We start from the raw sequence: 17,629 nt of genomic DNA, 5'->3' as shown, positions 1-17,629 counted from the left end.
ATTTAAATAAAGTTTGTAGAAAGTGAACACGTAAAAAAAATATGTGCATTTTCCCTTTTTCATGAAATGTTACACACAAATGTATACATTGATGGATTTAAAAAAAAAAAAAAAACAATAGTTAAATGAACATCTTATAGACTGTGTCAATCAAAAGTAAGCTTTTTTTTTTAATGCTGGATCTCATTAGATCACTGTTTCTCAAACTTTATTTTGCCAAGGCTACCATTTTACACAAGAAAAATCTCACTGCATACCACCGAACAAGAACAGTGAGAGAAATAATCAACTTATCTGAAATAACTGGACGAGTTGTGAATTCTGGGCCTGTTTTATTCATCACAAATCCCCTAATGATGTCTCAGAGCACACTAGGGTGCCACGAGTAGAAATCACCACATTAAATTCTGAAAGTGTACCTAATGACTTGTCCAGTGTGTGTCAATATATATATAAAAAGCAAATAAATCAGACCATGTTTACGTGTCTTCTCTGTAGCTAAGACGAAGCCTGTTGTGTATGCTGCTCTGTGTTTACTGAGAATTCTGAGGATTTTTTTGCATCCTGTTCCAACCAATATGCCAGATGGCCAAGAACAAAGAGAGGGAACAGCTCGAGAGAAATAATGCTTGGCTTCGTTGTGCGTGTGTACACGGTAGTGTAGTTTTTTTTTTTTTGTCAGCTCGGCAGTTGCTCTTTTTCTTTGTGCGCCTCATCCGCTTCATCATCCTTTGTAATGTTCCAACATGATGAAATAGCAAAGCGCTATCGTCCATCTGTGCCCCCACCCCCTAATTAACGTCTCACCACCGTGCTTCTTTCTGGTCACTTCCAGGACTGCGACGAGACAGAGGTGGACAAAAACAAATGCTGCACCTTGTGCAACATGTTCTTCACTTCAGCCATCGTGGCTCAGTCCCACTACCAGGGAAAAACCCACGCCAAGAGAGTCCGCCTGGTCCTCGGGGAGACGCCCTGCAGCCCCGCAGCCTTGACCACGCAGCCTACCAACGCAGGTATCCAACCATCTACCTGATCACTACAAACCCATGAACGGCGAAGGGAAGCTGACACGTTTTCACAAGACTTCACTGTCAACTATTTAAGTTGTAAGCAGGTCTTTTAATAGAAAGATATAGTCAACCAAGTCAAAACGTCTCGTCTGCTTCAGCGTGAAAATGAAAGTGTCTGCAAACACGCCAGAGGCCCAGGAGGGAAAACTTGGAAGGTGAAGTTTAATGAAGATGAATTAATGTTTGTTCAATGTCATTTTTTTTTATTTAATTAGATTGTCTCGACGCCGGTGAGTCGTCCCCAGGGTACCTTTATATAATGTAATATTGCAATGTCACAATTCATAGAGCTATGAAATTTGCTCTCTCACACAAGGAAGCATTATAATAAAGCCCCAAAGTTTTTTGGTTTTTTTGCTACATTTTTTTGCCCGTGCTCATGCAGGTTGTTTCTTGTGTACAGTAATAGAGATATCAGAGGCGTGACAAGGAAATACAGTAACAGTAGTTATAAATCGATTTTGAAGTCTGGGAATGGCAAATTAATACCCGCAGCGTAAATAAAAGCTTTTAGAGTCACATGAAGCCTTGGAAATGGACCTGTTTTGTATTCTTCTGCACGGATCGCACACCTCACCCCTTTCGACAGCGCTCACTTTCCTTCATGTGTCCCACTCTGTGAAAATCTCTTACTTCTGCTCCAGTGTGCAGAGACCACAGTCACAAGAAAAGACAGGGTGGGAAAACATGAGAAGAGGGTGGGGTGGGGGGATACATTCAACAATCTTTACCCACATGCTGGCCACTCCAAAGCAGAGACTCGGCAGTTTTTTTTTTATCACTAAAATTAAAAACCAGTAAAAGGGCAGAAGGATTTAGTATTTAATTGAGATTTATGACGCACCAAAAAGAACTGAAGGGAACTCGAGAAGGTGCGGTCAGTGAAACGAGCAGCCAAAGATATAATAATGATCGGCTCGCGGAGTTTCTATTAGCACACTTGCTCTAAAATAGACAAAATCCAAAAGGCACTCAATGGAGCTCAGAACTCAGCCAAGGTGGAATGACTGTGTTCTGGCACGGAACAGAAAGTCAAAAGAAAGTTAGTGCAATAAACAGTAAGTCAACATTTACTGCCAGCTCTTCATTTGTAAACAGTCCTTGTGAAAGAGGTTTTATGACTCATGCCTGAGTGGTGTTTTTGTGAACGCGTGATATTGTTGCGCTCAAGTCATCTGACTTTCGCATTGTGAACGGCGCCTCGCCACATTTGGACACGCCATCTGGTGTTCTCAGCGCTCATCATGCAATTTGGCTGTGTACCTAACACCCCTACGTCGCATGTGTCCAAATACACGTACCCTTACACGCAGCCAAGTCTATTTTAGAGCATGGTTTACACGCGTGGAAGCTCGGATTCATACGCGACGTACTATACCTACCCGCAAACAAACACGCAGCCAAAACCATGAGCCATAATGGGCATGTCATTGCTGGTGGCTATTAATGGCCAATCACCATGGTAACCAGTGTCATGTCATGAGGAGTAGGTCACCTAGGGGGGTCGAGCTACATTCCCGCATTGAGGTGAAGGATGAAACAAGCGGGAGGACACAGGAGAGGAAGATAGAACAATAAAAATGGGAAATAAAATGGATCTGAAGTACAAGTTCAAGAGTATAGAGGCAGTTTTTTGAAATAGGGTCTCCGGAGGTCAGACGACCTTCCCGTGACCCTCGTTTGTGTTTCACACATGTGGCTCGCTACGATCGATTGCTCTTTGCCCTCCTTCAAATTAGACTGTGGGGGTTAACGTGTATCGGGAAGATTGAGTGCAGGCTTGGCCGAGTGGATGTTTTTTGTTTCTGTAATCGGGGAGTGGATCCTTGAAAGTACATAGCTTTGGCAGCATTGATATTAATGGTTGTCATAGCGATCCTTTTCCATTATGATATCATTACCCCCCCTGCAGATTCCTCCCCTTCAACTCCGCTGCCCTCGGACCCCACGACGTGCCCTCCTCCTCCATCCGTGTCGGCGGTCAGCGGCAACGCCGGCAAAGAAGCCGGAAAGTACTGTTGCCTGTGCGGCGCCTGGTTCAACAATCCACTGATGGCCCAGCAGCACTACGAGGGCAAGAAGCATCGCAGGAACGCTGCCCGAGCACGCCTGGTGGAGCAGCTTGCGGGGAGCCTGGATGCCACGGAGAGCACGGGTCAGTCTATGTAATCCCAACTAAAAAAACGGCAGTGCAAGGGAAACTCGATAAGGGGAAATCATTTCAAACATTTGCGCTTGGATGTGTTCAAAGACATTTTGATCCGCGGTAATTTGTACATCGACGTCACTCCAGTTGGATACAATTTGTGCCAAGTTTGTAACTTTACCGTCATGCACCAAGCATAATATCAATAATAGCGGGATTATGATAATTGCCTTTAAGTATCAAGAAAGTGTTGAAATGAGTCCCAATAGTTTTGCTCATATGAAAAACGAATAAATTATAGTTTAACGTTCATATTCCTAATATTGGGTAGACCCAAACTGCATCAAATCTATTTGGTGTAGTCTACCTGAGAAGTTGCAGATTTCTTCCATTTGCCATAATCGACTCAACTGCTATTTTGCAAATCAATGAACACCAATCAAAGTCCAGAGAAAATTTCCAATTAAGCGTATAGTTGTAAGCTTTGTAGTACCAATAAAATCCTTCTTTTCTGGTTCCCCAGTGGTAAAATATTTTAAGTCATCCTGCTGAAGTAGGCAGCCCAAGACACACTCCATGACACATGAATGTGCACGCACACGCTCTGTCCGTCCACGCTGTGGCGCGAGCTGTGTGCTCCAGGTGCCATGACAAAAGCAATCATTTCAAGGAACCAATCATATTAAAAGCATGAGTCACGTTGCCGCCTACACTGGCTCAGAGGCTTTAAGTTATGTCATGTTGGATATCATTCTCCATCCACTCGCCGTGACCCAGATCCCACAACGGCCGCTGCCTTTTGAGGCGACGTTTTAATCCCAATTCACAGTGCAGCGCGCCTTCGGAAACGCTCCGGCTATCCTGCTTTTGTGTAATTTACACCCGCAGCTTTTCATTAACTTAAAGATGCTGCGGAATGTCTTTGCTGCTTTCCATTTCAAGGGCGAGCGAGCCGGTCCAAGAAGTGAGCCCGGCCGGCCGGCTCCGATGTGATTCATTACACGTACCATCCATCACGGCTGGGCTCAGGCGTCTTTTAATTACGCCACTATTGTCAGAATTGTTTGACCTCCCCCGTGACATGTTCCCACATCCGAATGACTTTTGACCCATCTCAGGTGGAAATATTTACAATAGTAGTCCATTAAGAAGGTCCACTTCAAGTTTTTGTATGTATCAGGACCCGTTTATGATATCAAACAGCTTTGAGAGAAATATTTTTGTGAACTTTAAGCAGACATATCCAGGATTCGGTGCTGATCTATTTGAATATTATTTGGCTTGAGTCTATCCTGTGGAACGTTTTCTGCTCCATCATCTGTTGATGTGCGTGTGGACCATGACCTCGTCATATCTCATCTGTCGTCCTCATTAAGTACCCGTGAGGCGCAGGTGACTTATTTACACATCGTCCTTGCGCTATTGATGATGCTGACCTTTGCTTGTACTTGCATGTTGCAAAGCCTCTCGGCATACATGCATTAGCATTTTCTTTTTTATCCCACTGACAAGTTGCAGGAAAGAACACGGGCTATTTAGGTGCTAGACGAAAAACCCTGAGAAATGGATCATGGGGATATGTCGCGAGAGCTGCAGCGGCCTCGGCAAAGTCCCTGGAGGACTCTGATGTGTCTTTACATAAATCACATCCGAGGTAGAAACACCCTCAGGACAGAGTCGGACAATTGTCTCCTCTCTCCAGTGACGGGGAGGTGAATTAGGAGCAGTGAGATAAGCGTCTCGAGCTGAAGCATGAGCGCCCGAGCGCGCCAGGACCTCAGAGAGGGCCAAGGAGCAAAGCCGAGAAAATGGTGTGTAATTGATGACGACGTATGAGTCAGAGGACACAGATGACCTTCTCTCCCTTGAAGCGGCGCTCATGCGACACCGGGGCGCTATGGGCAGGTGTACACGCACATGTGAAGGAACATGACAAGCAATATAAAGTACCGTTTGGAGTTGAAGCATTTGACAGAAATTTATTCAAGTGGTGATTAAGTAGCCCTTTTATGAGCAAGGGAAAAATATAGATTTAGTTAGGTGAGTGTTTAAAATGGACAAACGTTACAATGGGGGAGTGTAATCTTTCGACACAGCCATCCATTTTCTAATGCGTTTGTCCTCATTAGAGTGAGCTGGAGTGAATCCCAGACTATTTGCAAGCCAATCAGGTCACGTATAGACAAACAAGCATTCATTAGGAACCGTTTAAAGTCTTGGAGGTTTTTGGGATGTAAGAGGAAGTTAGATAAAACTACATGCAAACTCCCCACATTTTGACCCTTGAACCTCAGAAACGTGAGGAAGCTGTGCCAAACACTCGACTACTGGATATGGTGTTTGTGAAATACTGTATACTCGTCCTGCGAGCACTTTATGTAGCTCAAACTATCATGTTTGGCATTAGGTTGTACTTCTATAGCTAGTTATAATCCAACATAAACACAGAGATCAAGAAAAGGATTTTTTTAAATTACTTTTTGTTGGTGTTTTATAGGCCGCTACAACAGCTAAATGGCACTTTAATTGATATTAATGGGTAAAGATGAATCAAGATAAGTGTTTTGAGTTACTATGGGATGAATAAACCTTATAGTGTAAGTCAAGGCACCGTTGCGATTATAATGACCAAACCCTGCTCTCGTTTTATATTCGGCGGTGGTTTAATTACGCAAGACAATGAATACAGCAACTTGTCTGTGCTGCAAGGAGGAGCTCCATCTTATTAGCCTGCCTCCAGGGTGAGCAGAATTAAAAGATGACTACTTGTCATTGAGTCGTCCCACTGGAAGGTGGAAAGTACCTTAAAAATGATCCGCTGTGATATTCACAGTTGGTGGTTAAATGGAGTGTTGAGGGCTCATTTCCTCATTCTCCTCCAGAGTCCATCGCTCCATTATAGCTTCAGCAGTAGATTCCATGATTGTTAGCACTGAACATCAGCCTGGGAAAAAAAAAGAAAAATCATTTATAAAAGAAACCAGGCACTGTTAGAGCTTGGCAGAGCATCTTGACGGAATGGCCAATTTGCAACATTAAGATTTCTTTAAGCGAGTTTAAAGCGCATCAGACACCCAAAGTGTTACAATGCTCTCTGGGAAAAAAAGCACAATGCAGCACTTTCCATTTTATGTGCACTCGATCATTACTTTTTGGGAAGTTGGCATACCGGCGTTGCCAAAACAGCCAGAGGGCTGTACATTAGCCTTCATGCCAACCCACCCCCTCCTCATTTCTGTCACTAGCATATTGTTTTATGTAATTAACAAGGCTTAAAACGCCCTCACAAAACACTGCTGGAGCTCGCATGAATTCACCGCCGCTTCCTTACATGCAGTCTGTGTCTTGCGCCTCATTTACATGGATTAGTCCATGGCGTGCTCTCATAAACCAAAAGCGCTTGTGTAACCAAAAGAACGTTATTGTGTATAAACAAGAACCTTTTCGGTAGCTATTTTTCTATCTTGGAGATCAGGGCCAATCTGTCAGTCAGACTAAGAGCTTCCGTACAAAGGCACCAAATGGCACTTAATCATTGACAAGCGTATAAAAGAGCAGACGTCTTTGTGTGATCTTTACTTTGCTATAGAATAAGGAGGGAGTGGAACGTAATAAAAAAAAATGAGATCGGCTGGTCATTGAATGTCTTTCTCTTCTTCGGTTAATAGCACTATCATTAAGAGTAATGTCATTTTGTCTGAAAGAAGAACCGCAGTTGTGCTTCCAATTTCAAAACTAAAACTTTGGATATCAGTTTGTGCTCCTTCCCCACAATTCCATCTCCTCTCCTCTTTCATTTCACTTCCTGACGGAAATTTGCCCACGTCACCCACGTGGTTTAGCGAACCCTCCCATCTCTCTGTTGCCATCTTCATCCATCTATTTTTGGCAGGCGCCTTCATCTCGACCACCTGCGAGCCCTCCAGTTTGCTCACATCTGGGTCTGGGGCACACATTCGATACGCGTGCACAAACACAGCAGAGTCCTCCACCATCTGACACGCAGCTGACTGCACTGTCCTCCCTTCCCTCACCTTCTTGAGGTTTAGGGTTTGAAAACACGCACACAAACTGGCTGCGATCTAAAAATATAACCAGTTTTCTGCTAATGATTAATAGATTCAAATCTTTCTCCAGATGCAACCTAATTACAAAAATCTCCCTGCTCTGCAGAGTGGAAAAGAAGAGCTTATTTAACGTTGTTTTGATTTGATACCTTGAAGTCTGAATGCCCCATAAGTGTTGTGCAATTTGGAGTTTAAACGCAATTTGAAATTTGACCTCATCTCAGACAGCAAATTTATTCCAAATATATCCCCAACAGGTTGAATTTAGGAATGTATAAAAAATGTTAAACCTATTTTCCATTTGAGGTACCACTGCATTGTTGTGCTTGTGAGCTCGGCTCCTGCTGAGGATTATGATAATAGCTTCTTGAGAGTTTTTCAATGAGCACATAGGTCTTTGTAAGCACCCTGGAAAATAAGTGCGGCTTGTGTGTTGAATGTCTCTCCAGGGCTGCGCAGTAGTTACTCCTGCAGCGTCTGCAGCGTGGTCCTCAACTCCATCGAACAGTACCATGCACACCTCCAGGGCTCCAAACATCAGAACAAGTGAGTACAACGGCTCATCGTAGCGTGCGAGGACAAACGACCTACGAGGCATTTGATCTGAATATGAGGAGGTGTGTGTGCGTTGAGCGTGATGGATTCTTGGCTGGTGAAGTGAGGCGGAGTCAAATCTCATTTCCGGCTGACAGAGAACCAAGCAATGTTTTGACAGCAGTGTGATAAACATGCAAAAATGGAAAACGGTTACGCAATTTAAGGCTTGCAAAATTGCTGACATCACTTTCGATGTTTTGTTATAGTATGTATGGGGAGGTTTTCTTTATCGCATTTACCTACAGTGTATATTAGCCTTTCGACATCAAGTAATTAATAATAAAACAAGTTTGTGGTTGTGTCTGAACCAAAATCTATCCAAATGGTGGGTTAAAGCAGTTAGACATCATGCATTTACCATGAGAGAGCTAGCAGCATGCTTGTGGGCAGTCTATGACAGAGCGGATTTTGTTTCTACATGTAGGCCTACTGCACAGTATTTAATGCTGTCTTTTTTTTTTTTATTTAGTTGATTTATTCACTCTAACCCAAGTAAATGCTTTCTTTTTTTTTAATTTAATGATTGAAATTGAAGTTGTCTATCCTTCGTTCATCACATATGCTGTGCTACACGGTCGGTTTCCGTCCAATCCTGCTGCCAAGAATTTAAAGAAATTGTCCATTTCTTTGCAGTTAATGCATACTTAAATGATGTGCTGGCTAGCAGGTGATCTGCTTTGCTGGCAAAAACGTTTGCATGTAGTGAAGCCCGGAATTACATTTTAATCTTCTAATTCATCAAACCAATCACGGGATTTCATAATAGACTGCTCGACTGCGCTCGTATTCAACCTGCTGAGAGTTTTAATAGCTTCATTGAACAAGGCAAGGCGAGAGGTATTGGGGGGAAAAAACGATTAAGATCCGTCTGTGGGGTTTGTAGTCAAATACTGGTCAGGATCAAAGAGTCATTAATATTCCCACAGTGCTGGGAAGAAAAGTGATGTACGTTCTAAAAATGTGCTTGCATGCACTCAGCTGAGATTTTTTGATGGCAACTTAATCATACCCACAACTTTAGTACAGCTGTATTATTCATGGTTATAAGTGGAAATTAACCACTTCACTGCAAAACAATGTCAAACAAGTCTGAAAATTGCCACAACGCAAGATGTTTCAATATAGTAACTCACATACCGTATTTTCCGGACTATAAGGAACACCTAAAAACCTTTTCTCAAAAGCCGACAGTGCGCCTTATAGTCCGGTGCGCCTTATATATGGACCGAATTCCTAAATTTAAACTGGCCCGAAGCATTGTGTCATGAAATCAATCATAAGTGGCCTGCTGAAGACTAGAGATGCTAACATAGCGGTCTACATCGGCACACAACTCAATTGGACAGCCGTTTTCTAGAGCACTTGTGCTTATTCGTCTTCTAGATAGACTTTCGTTGACTTAGGGAGTTTGGTGTTTTCAGGCTTTCATCAAGAAAAAAAGATTCGAGAAACTTGCCACAAAGTCTTTTGGCACACAACTCCTAAATTATACCACTTTTAAAGTATTCAAACTTTGAGGTACCATTGTACTTGGACTGACACAACAGTGGGTAAAAGCCTGCTGTGTATACCCAAAGGTAAGCTGTCAGGTTTGAGTGCTGATCTTTGCAATGTTTGAATATTTTTGCAAATGGGCTGCCTCATGAATCTCAGTTTTGTTACTTTTCTGGTGCTTGCGGGCAAGGATGCTGAGAGGCTGAAAGAGTTGTTTATGGGAGTGCTTTATAAACACGGCAGAGACGGAACACGCCACGGACAAAGTCAGACAGATGGCCGGGGAGGTGAGGCGCAGCCCAAATATGGTGTCGGAGGCAAATGAGCAGAGGGATTGCCAAACAGGCAGAAGAATATGTGGAGGTGTGCAAATACATTTTTTTTTCACGGTTCAAAGAGTAGAGGCAACTAATACGACAAGTCTCAGGCTTGCTGAGAGCCGGAGGGCTCAAATGTGGCCGAGACATCAGGAAGAGACGGTCCTTAGGCAGATTCATGGCAGTATGGTATATTATTACGTATTATGTGTCCTAAATTCAGTGTATGAGGATGATTTGAGTGTAAACTAGAAAAACCTTTGCTCTGATGACATTGCAAACCTTACGTCGCTACGCATCTTTACAAGAGCATAATAACTTTGACAGCAACGTGACCATAACTAGATATACCGTAAATTGCACTGTGGCAATGTTCGATCTAATCTGATTAAATTATATTTGGAAATTGCCTGTGCCCTAGTTGACTGCAGTGCATTCTGGGTAAGCCCTTGAACGAGATTCTGCAGACTTAGAGTGTGCATGAAGTGTGAAAAAGTCCATGAGAGAGAGCCCCAGGAAGCGCAATCCATTTAAAAGTGCACAGCCCTTGCAGACTTATTGCAAAGGCACACTAGGATGGTGCAAGTGGTACTGGAAATAGATCCAAACCAACATTTATCCTCTGGGGATCCGAACAAGACCGAGGGGGTTCTACCTCATCAACTTCACTCGCTCTGCCCTCTTCTAGTCACTCAGGTGTTACTCAATTTGTATGCTTGACTCAATGTTAAACCCAGTTCAGCTAAAATCAAACTACTTTGCACACACTTAAGCCATTAGCGAATCAGTTTGTCATCTTTGAGGTGGAGCAGAAATTGAGGCAGGTTATACGATTGCATGTAAAGTCCCTGTCAGGTTGTATTGTCCAGCACGTTTAGCCAAGTGTCACTTTTTCTGCTGACATGTGAATGGACCGACACTTGCACACACTAGACAGGCTCGGATGGCGTATGAGTGGAGAAATAAGGTGACATGAGGCTCCACGGGCGATGTGTGTCGCCTTTGTTTTGGTCTGCATGACGTGAACAGAAACATCAAAACAACTCAACATCCTTTGGGAAATATTATTATATATTTTGGGGCTAGTCACGCTTTAAACTTAGTGTGCATTTTTAAAAAAAACAAACATTTTCCCTCCTCCTGCAGGCTCAAATAAATCTCACCCAGAGTGTTTTTAATTTACTTTCTGTCCACATGAGGACACAGAGAAATCCATTTGCAGGCTTCTAAGCCACAGGAGGCTTCTTGATAAATTTTCTTAATCAACAACGTGCAAAATTAACCATCTTTTCAATCGATTAACCGTAAATGTAATGAATGCCTCTAAGAATATATTAAATCACCGTTTTGATGTAGAGCTGAAGAATGCTGCCAGGAAAAGCTGTGTGCTGCTCAACGACCCTTAGCTGACATCTCTGCATGCCGCGCTAGTCAAGATTGAATCAACAGAGCCTCTGCAGCCAAGTGTTGCACTCTATTTAGCGACGATTGCTTCAAGACATAATCAATCAACGAGCATTTTCACACAATGGATTGTTATGCCTAACCTCGAAACGCATGGACATTGTAGCCAATTAGATGTTGGAAGACAGAAATATTTTAAATCCGATAATCCCGCCTTCCATCTAGAACTCGCTAAATAAATGTCTTTCAATTTAACGGTCTAAATGAGATTTTACTCGGCGCTCTGCGCATGTTGGACATTTGGGATGTGTCATCGGTAAAGCCACAACAGATTTTGCTCTTCTCCGAAACAGCTGGATGTGTTTATGTGCCAGCATTGTGTATCTGTCCCACGCATCTGTTTTGCTCACCGTCAGCTGTGGGTCATTTGAAACACTCCGTTCTCCCTCGCTGCTGTCGCTGGCTGTAATTGGAGCGGTTTTGGAAGATATCAGCAGAGATATAACTAGATCTATTTGGCAGGCCATTTTCTCACGACACAATGTGTTGCAATAATGCCAGGCTGCTTACCTGAATATACTACAGAGGCACAAGCGAGGCAGCCGCCTGGTCAACTTCTATCCAAAAATCCAATGCCTCCGTTTCTATAGGTAAACTAAAGGAAATGAAACGATGAAATAATTTCTGTCTTGGCAATGGCAGACAATTTCTTATGCAAGGAGCATAGTTAGAGTTAGAAGAACTAGCAGCGGGCCATTTTCACAATCGTGTCCGCACTTCCATCTTTCATGATGAATTCAAAATCTAATCTCAAAAGTTCCTTCAACTTCTTCTAGAAAGTTACAAATCTAACTTTTTTTTCCTCCTGTAGTTTGAGTCAAATATATCACAAATAATCTTTTGCTCCCTTGCGAGAGCCTCTGGCATAAACACTGACTGCTTGAGCCGCATGCTGGTGCTCTGTGTTAGCACCAAACTTGATGATTGGCTCAGTGAAAGCAAAAGTGCAAAGGAGTTTGTTAAAATCCTTCCTCCCTGGGTGTTATATACTGACATATGAAGGCCAATTAAAAAAACTTGCAGGCCAACTATCGTTTTTTTTCTCCCGTACTTGTTATTCCACCTAACGAACATCTACTAATGCCAAAGAATGCAAATGTAGAGGCACACCCTAATCGTGACTCACACCTCTGTGCTACCGTAGCAACTGATGTGCTATACCTGGCACATATGGAAACATAAATGGAGGCTGCCAAGGTGACCTTTACTTCCTAAGTGTACTATCTCTATTGCTTTCATTTTCTCATTTTCATAATAGCCACATGTGTGGTTCAGGGACAGATTATGCGCTTAAATCCTTCACTTAAGATGGATCCACATAGTTCACATGCCTTCGGTGTGCCATCACCTTGCCATGGTGCAATTTTCTTTCATTGACGCTTCCTGTCCTCTGTCTTTTTATTGTATCCCCAGATTCAGACATTTGTCGGAATTTATTTTAGTTAATACCGTAATAATCAATAATAGTATGCCACGGTGCACTATGGACCTTGGTTTTGAAGTCAAGGTTATGTTGACATTTGAGACAGCAAGGGATCAAAATGTGAAACTTTAGTTTGTGTGAGCAGGAACAGAGGTTCATCACTTAAAAATGCTTCAATGAATGAAACATTCCCAAACAAAAGCAAAATGTTAAATACGCTGGCCAAAAGCTGAGCTGCAATGTTTGTTTACAGAGTAGACTAAGACTGGGAGGAAAAAAAACACAAATTGGTTGACTAAATGCACTAAATCAGGCGTCATGGCTGCACAATAGTAAACAGAAAAAATGTTCAATTGGTATTCAGCACAAGCTTCTCCAGTGTCAAACTCAATTTGTTTCTGTTTTTGCATTAGATCTAAGCAGCTCTGAAGTTCCACTTTTGTTTAGCAGGTGAACTCAGAGCTAAGCCGCCACCAAGTGTGCCCCGGCAATGAACCCACTTCCAAAGTCTCTTCCATCTTTTTCCTCATACTGAATTAATACAAAGTTGAAAATCAACAGTACCACCCCATGTGTTTTTTTTTTTTTTCCCTCGACTTTGGTACAAAGGGTGAGAAGTTCGGTCATCCGGGAGAGACTCAGAGTAGAGTCGCTGCTCCTCCACGTTGAGAGGAGCCAGATGAGGTGGCTCGGGCATCTCATCAGGATGCCTCCTGGACGCCTCCCTGGGGAGGTGTTCCGGGCATGTCCCACCGGTAGGAGACCCCGGGGACGACCCAGGACGCGCTGGAGAGACTATGTCTTTCAGCTGGCCTGGGAACGCCTTGGGATCCCCCGGGATGAGCTAGATGAAGTGGCTGGGGAGAGGGGAGTCTGGGAGTCCCTCCTGAAGCTGCTGCCCCCGCGACCCGACCCCGGATAAGCGGAAGAAGATGGATGGATGGATGGATGGATGGATGGATGGATGGATGGATGGATGGATGGATGGATGGATGGATGGATGGATGGATGGATGGATGGATGGATGGATGGATGGATGGATGGATGGATGGATGGATGGATGGATGGATGGATGGATGGACTTTGGTACAGCGTATGATTAAATATTCCCTTGCATGCCTGTCTCATTTTCTCTGACTATTTATTCAGTTTCCAGCTCCACAAAAATATGTACAGTCTTGCCATGTTCAAATATGGTCACACTGCATCAAAAGAACTCAGGCACTTTTAAATGCAAACTATGAAACATACAACCTACTGAATCATATTTTTCCTAAGAATGATAAATTAGCTATAACGCAGGATATGTGAGCAAAGCATGATTTTTTTTTAATTAACGTTTTGTTCCAAAGCACTAGGACACCAACAAAGAAATTTTTCCCGATTCATAAATATAAAGTATAAAAAATGCCTCGCTCGATCAGTACAGTAGCTGTAAATTTATGAAATAAATAAATTGAACAAGCTGTCTGCAACATATTCGAAACCCATTTGAGGTGATGACCCAGCAGTTGAGCAGCCCTGCTGTTTATTAAATTTAGCTACACTCCAAAGATCGGTATTAGTCACAATAATGGATCCTTTAAATCTGGCTATTCTGCAGGGAGTCCAAATGTGATTAAAAATGCTTGATTAAGTGGCTTTTCTTCAGCGTATTTCATCTCTTTGTTTTGAATTAAGTGCCAAGGGGATTTGTTTTCACGGCAGAATGCAGCCACACCGACTTGCATTATGACGAACAATCAGCGGCTTTAGATAAAGAACCACCTTTACGGTAGTTGCCGTACCGCCGATGGAGAAAAAAAAAACATAAGGATTTGTGCAAAGTGTCTTGTGGTCTTCATTTTAATTTCAACCCAGGTGAAATATTTTGAGGGTATGAAAATAGATGATTTCTCCTTTTTAATTCCCGCACTTCACCTCCCAAGCCTTTGTTTTGTTCTGCATCCGTGCACTAGATTAAGAACGGCAGGCGACACGGATTTAAAGCTAAATGACATTACTTGCCGCAAACAGAATTACTTTCTCACTCATGGGATTCCGTGTCTGTGATCCCCCCTGGCAAAAACCAGAAAGTTCTTCTCACACGAGCCCACCTTAGACACCAAACAAGACTCAAAAAATGATTTTCTGTTTGCTTGTTTGCAGCTTGAAGCAGCAACAGCAGTGCGCCCCTCAAGAATGAGATGGAGTTAGCGGACTTCAGAAATCCTGCCATATGTCAGAAACCGAACAGTGTGCCAGAGTGTTTGTGTGTCCGAGACGTCCGTCCGCACATCTGCAATAGGCGCACGTGGGTTCTTTCATTTCTGTGTCCTGAAGCGATTTCTCTTGAAATTTACTCTGCACCCAAGTGTTTGACATGAGTTGTACACCAACAGCCAGCAGAGAGAAGCTACCCGGCTGTGGACTGCCATAAACAACAACAATAACAATGGTGGGAATAATAATAATTAAAAATAACAATTCATCTGAAACAGTCCTGGATTTTAATGATGTCAATGCCCAGAATGTTCTTTACAGTTAAGCATAAAATATTTATACGCTGGCCAAATGCTACGTTATTTACTTTTTGATGAATGAGTGTCTTTTGGTAAATAAATGAATTGACTAACATTTTAGCCGCATTGTCATAAAGGTCCTCGTCTATAAACGATTCCTAGCGTTTCTACGCATATCCAATGACCAAAATGTATAGTTGATTGGAATGCTTTGTTATTTAGGCAAATAGTAGTCAAGAACATCCATTAGAAAGAAAAAAAAAAACGCAGGTTCATTCTTAGGTGTCTAATTAGGGGGAAGTGTGTTGAGAAAATGTAAATTTAATGGTATTCCAATGTCATATTGTTCAAAGGATTATTGTAATATGAATTTACTGGAACAGGCTACTGATGTCTTTAGACTTGTTGAAGCAGCATGTGGCTTCTTATGCAAGGTCATTCTTGTATGCTTTGTTCCAAACAACCGAATTTCATTTTGAGTATCTGCCGATAATTTGCCAATGCGAAGGGGAAAAATCAATCACCAAGCTTTTTTTGTTTGTTAATCAACTCTTCCCCATAATGCTACGTAAAATTTGTTCCCTTTATTTATGAAGATAAATTGGTGCTGTACAAGCAGGCTATAAAAGTTGCAATTCAAATAAATGAAACGCATTTTTGTGTAATCACAGCACTTGTGTAGATGTGGTTTTCTGACCCTCGTGTTTTTCACGACATCACACAATTTGTGTAATGTACCTCGGGATTTTTTTCCTGTTATGACTTTTAAATATTACGATTTTTTTTCCAGCCAATACCAGGACATAAATGAGTAGAAGAGCACAAATGGTTGAGTAATTTAAAATAGGATGAGAAGACGCGGTACCAAAAACAGATAGCTGATCGGGAACAGGAAGAAATACCAGGATGTAAAAAAATTCAATCAACACAATTATTTGATCTCATCGTTTGGCCAGGGTATAAAAAAATTGTTTTTAACTATGATGGCCATAGAACAGCATTTACTTGTTTAGCATCAAGCTGTCAAATGTGCCAAGCGTTTGGACGCTGATCCAGTTCTCAGTTTGGGCTCCTTCTCACACTACGTGCCAAGCACTCGGGCCCAGTCCATAAAAATCCATGAAGAAGACCTGCATGAAAAGTTCTCACTATGTGACAATGACTACAGATGATCGAAGAGACGCCAACTAAATGATTTCTGAATAAGCAAATGCTGCCTTGGATTGATGACAGCAGACAGCAGAAAAAAGCAGCACAAAAATGACTTTTCAACTGGAATCTCACGTTGAAGCTGGTGAAAACATTCCTACAAAGCTGAATATTGATGTCAGAAGCAGTCCAGAGGCAACAAAAATTGCCCTGGCCTGTTGAAAAGGGCAATGTGTACTGTAACTTTTTTTGTTTCTGTTGCTAGAGCCAGAGGAAAAACATCACTTGCAAAACTATGTAGCAATCGGTGTGTAATGATACTGTATTAATGCATGGAAAATGTTGCATTAATTTGCTTTATTTATTTATTTGACGTAGATTGCTTGCACATTTTGGCAATAGTGCTGCTCTCTAGTGTTAGTTTAATAATGCATTATAGTTCACACCTCAGCAACAAATTTTAGTACAAATTCACCTCTGTTTGATTAAAAGTGATCTTTTTGATACCTGAAATGTCAACATTGTGTAGGTCCTCTAATCAGAGTGTCTGTAAAGTGAATTTTGAATTGTTTGTAGCACTTTACGAGGGGGGGGGGGGGGGCGGCATTTTCCTGTGCTGTCGCTACACGGTCAGCACTAGACTAAGCTACTCTTTGTTTTTGGATGAGATCTGTTCAACTCATAAAATAAAATGTTTTTATTTGTGTATTGTATGAGAGAAGCGTGAACTGCAAATGACCTTCTGTAATTAGACTGGAAGTGGAAAAGCAGCATTTTTATTTTATTTTTTTGTAAATAAGCCAAAGCTTCTAGTCTGTGTATTGAGATTTACGAAGGGTTTTGTATTTATATTGTTTATCTGCACTAAGCCACCGGGTGATGAGGGAAATGTGTTATTATTGAAAAATAATAAATATGCTGACATTGATATGAGAATAATCTGTCTTTTGAGTGTGTGGTGAAGAATCACTCCACTGAACAACACAAAGGGATTTAGGATGCAATTCAGGAGTTAAAATCCTAAAATTCCATATGACATTTATGTTTCTCTAGCAACTACTGTCTCACTTTTTTCTTAATTATGAATCCGATTTTTTAGATTATTTATTGTTGTGGTGTCATAATGGTTTTAACTAAACAAGAGCCAACATGAGAAACTCTCATTCCCATGACAATGAACACTTTCTGGTAATTTGATAATCCAGGAAATTGGCTTCTGGGGTTTAAATAAGTATTTTGTTTGGGTGAAACAACATTTTGGCCAATTTTCAACATATTGTGAAAGTTTAGAGTGAGAAAGTTTGTATGTTATTTGAGCAAGTTACTTTTGGAAAAGAAAATCCTCAAAATAATGAATTATAAATTGGTCAACACCATCCTGAGCGGCCACAAAACTTT

At 41.9% G+C, this 17,629-nt stretch overlaps 1 protein-coding gene and 1 long non-coding RNA gene across 2 annotated transcripts in view; one reads left to right on the top strand and one right to left on the bottom strand.

Moving 5' to 3' along the window:
* Positions 1-17,159, top strand: part of zgc:171482 (zinc finger protein) — a 39,471-nt gene extending 22,312 nt beyond the window's left edge. Inside the window, exons 4-7 of the mRNA XM_061285734.1 lie at positions 836-1,016; positions 2,986-3,228; positions 7,736-7,832; positions 14,730-17,159. Of these exons, the coding sequence (XP_061141718.1) occupies positions 836-1,016; positions 2,986-3,228; positions 7,736-7,832; positions 14,730-14,766 (558 nt within the window). The 3' untranslated portion in view covers positions 14,767-17,159. The remainder of the gene's footprint in view (positions 1-835; positions 1,017-2,985; positions 3,229-7,735; positions 7,833-14,729) is intronic.
* The window catches only part of LOC133158503 (uncharacterized), a 46,355-nt gene continuing 34,753 nt past the window's right edge, over positions 6,028-17,629 (bottom strand). Inside the window, exon 3 of the long non-coding RNA XR_009715224.1 lies at positions 6,028-6,163. This is a non-coding gene — a long non-coding RNA (uncharacterized LOC133158503). The remainder of the gene's footprint in view (positions 6,164-17,629) is intronic.

The sequence above is a fragment of the Syngnathus typhle genome, linkage group LG8 (genome assembly GCF_033458585.1).
Source record: "Syngnathus typhle isolate RoL2023-S1 ecotype Sweden linkage group LG8, RoL_Styp_1.0, whole genome shotgun sequence".
NCBI classification, from domain to species: domain Eukaryota; kingdom Metazoa; phylum Chordata; class Actinopteri; order Syngnathiformes; family Syngnathidae; genus Syngnathus; species Syngnathus typhle.
The sequence above is the reverse complement of the archived record's forward strand: the minus strand, read 5'-3'. Positions and strand labels throughout refer to the sequence as shown.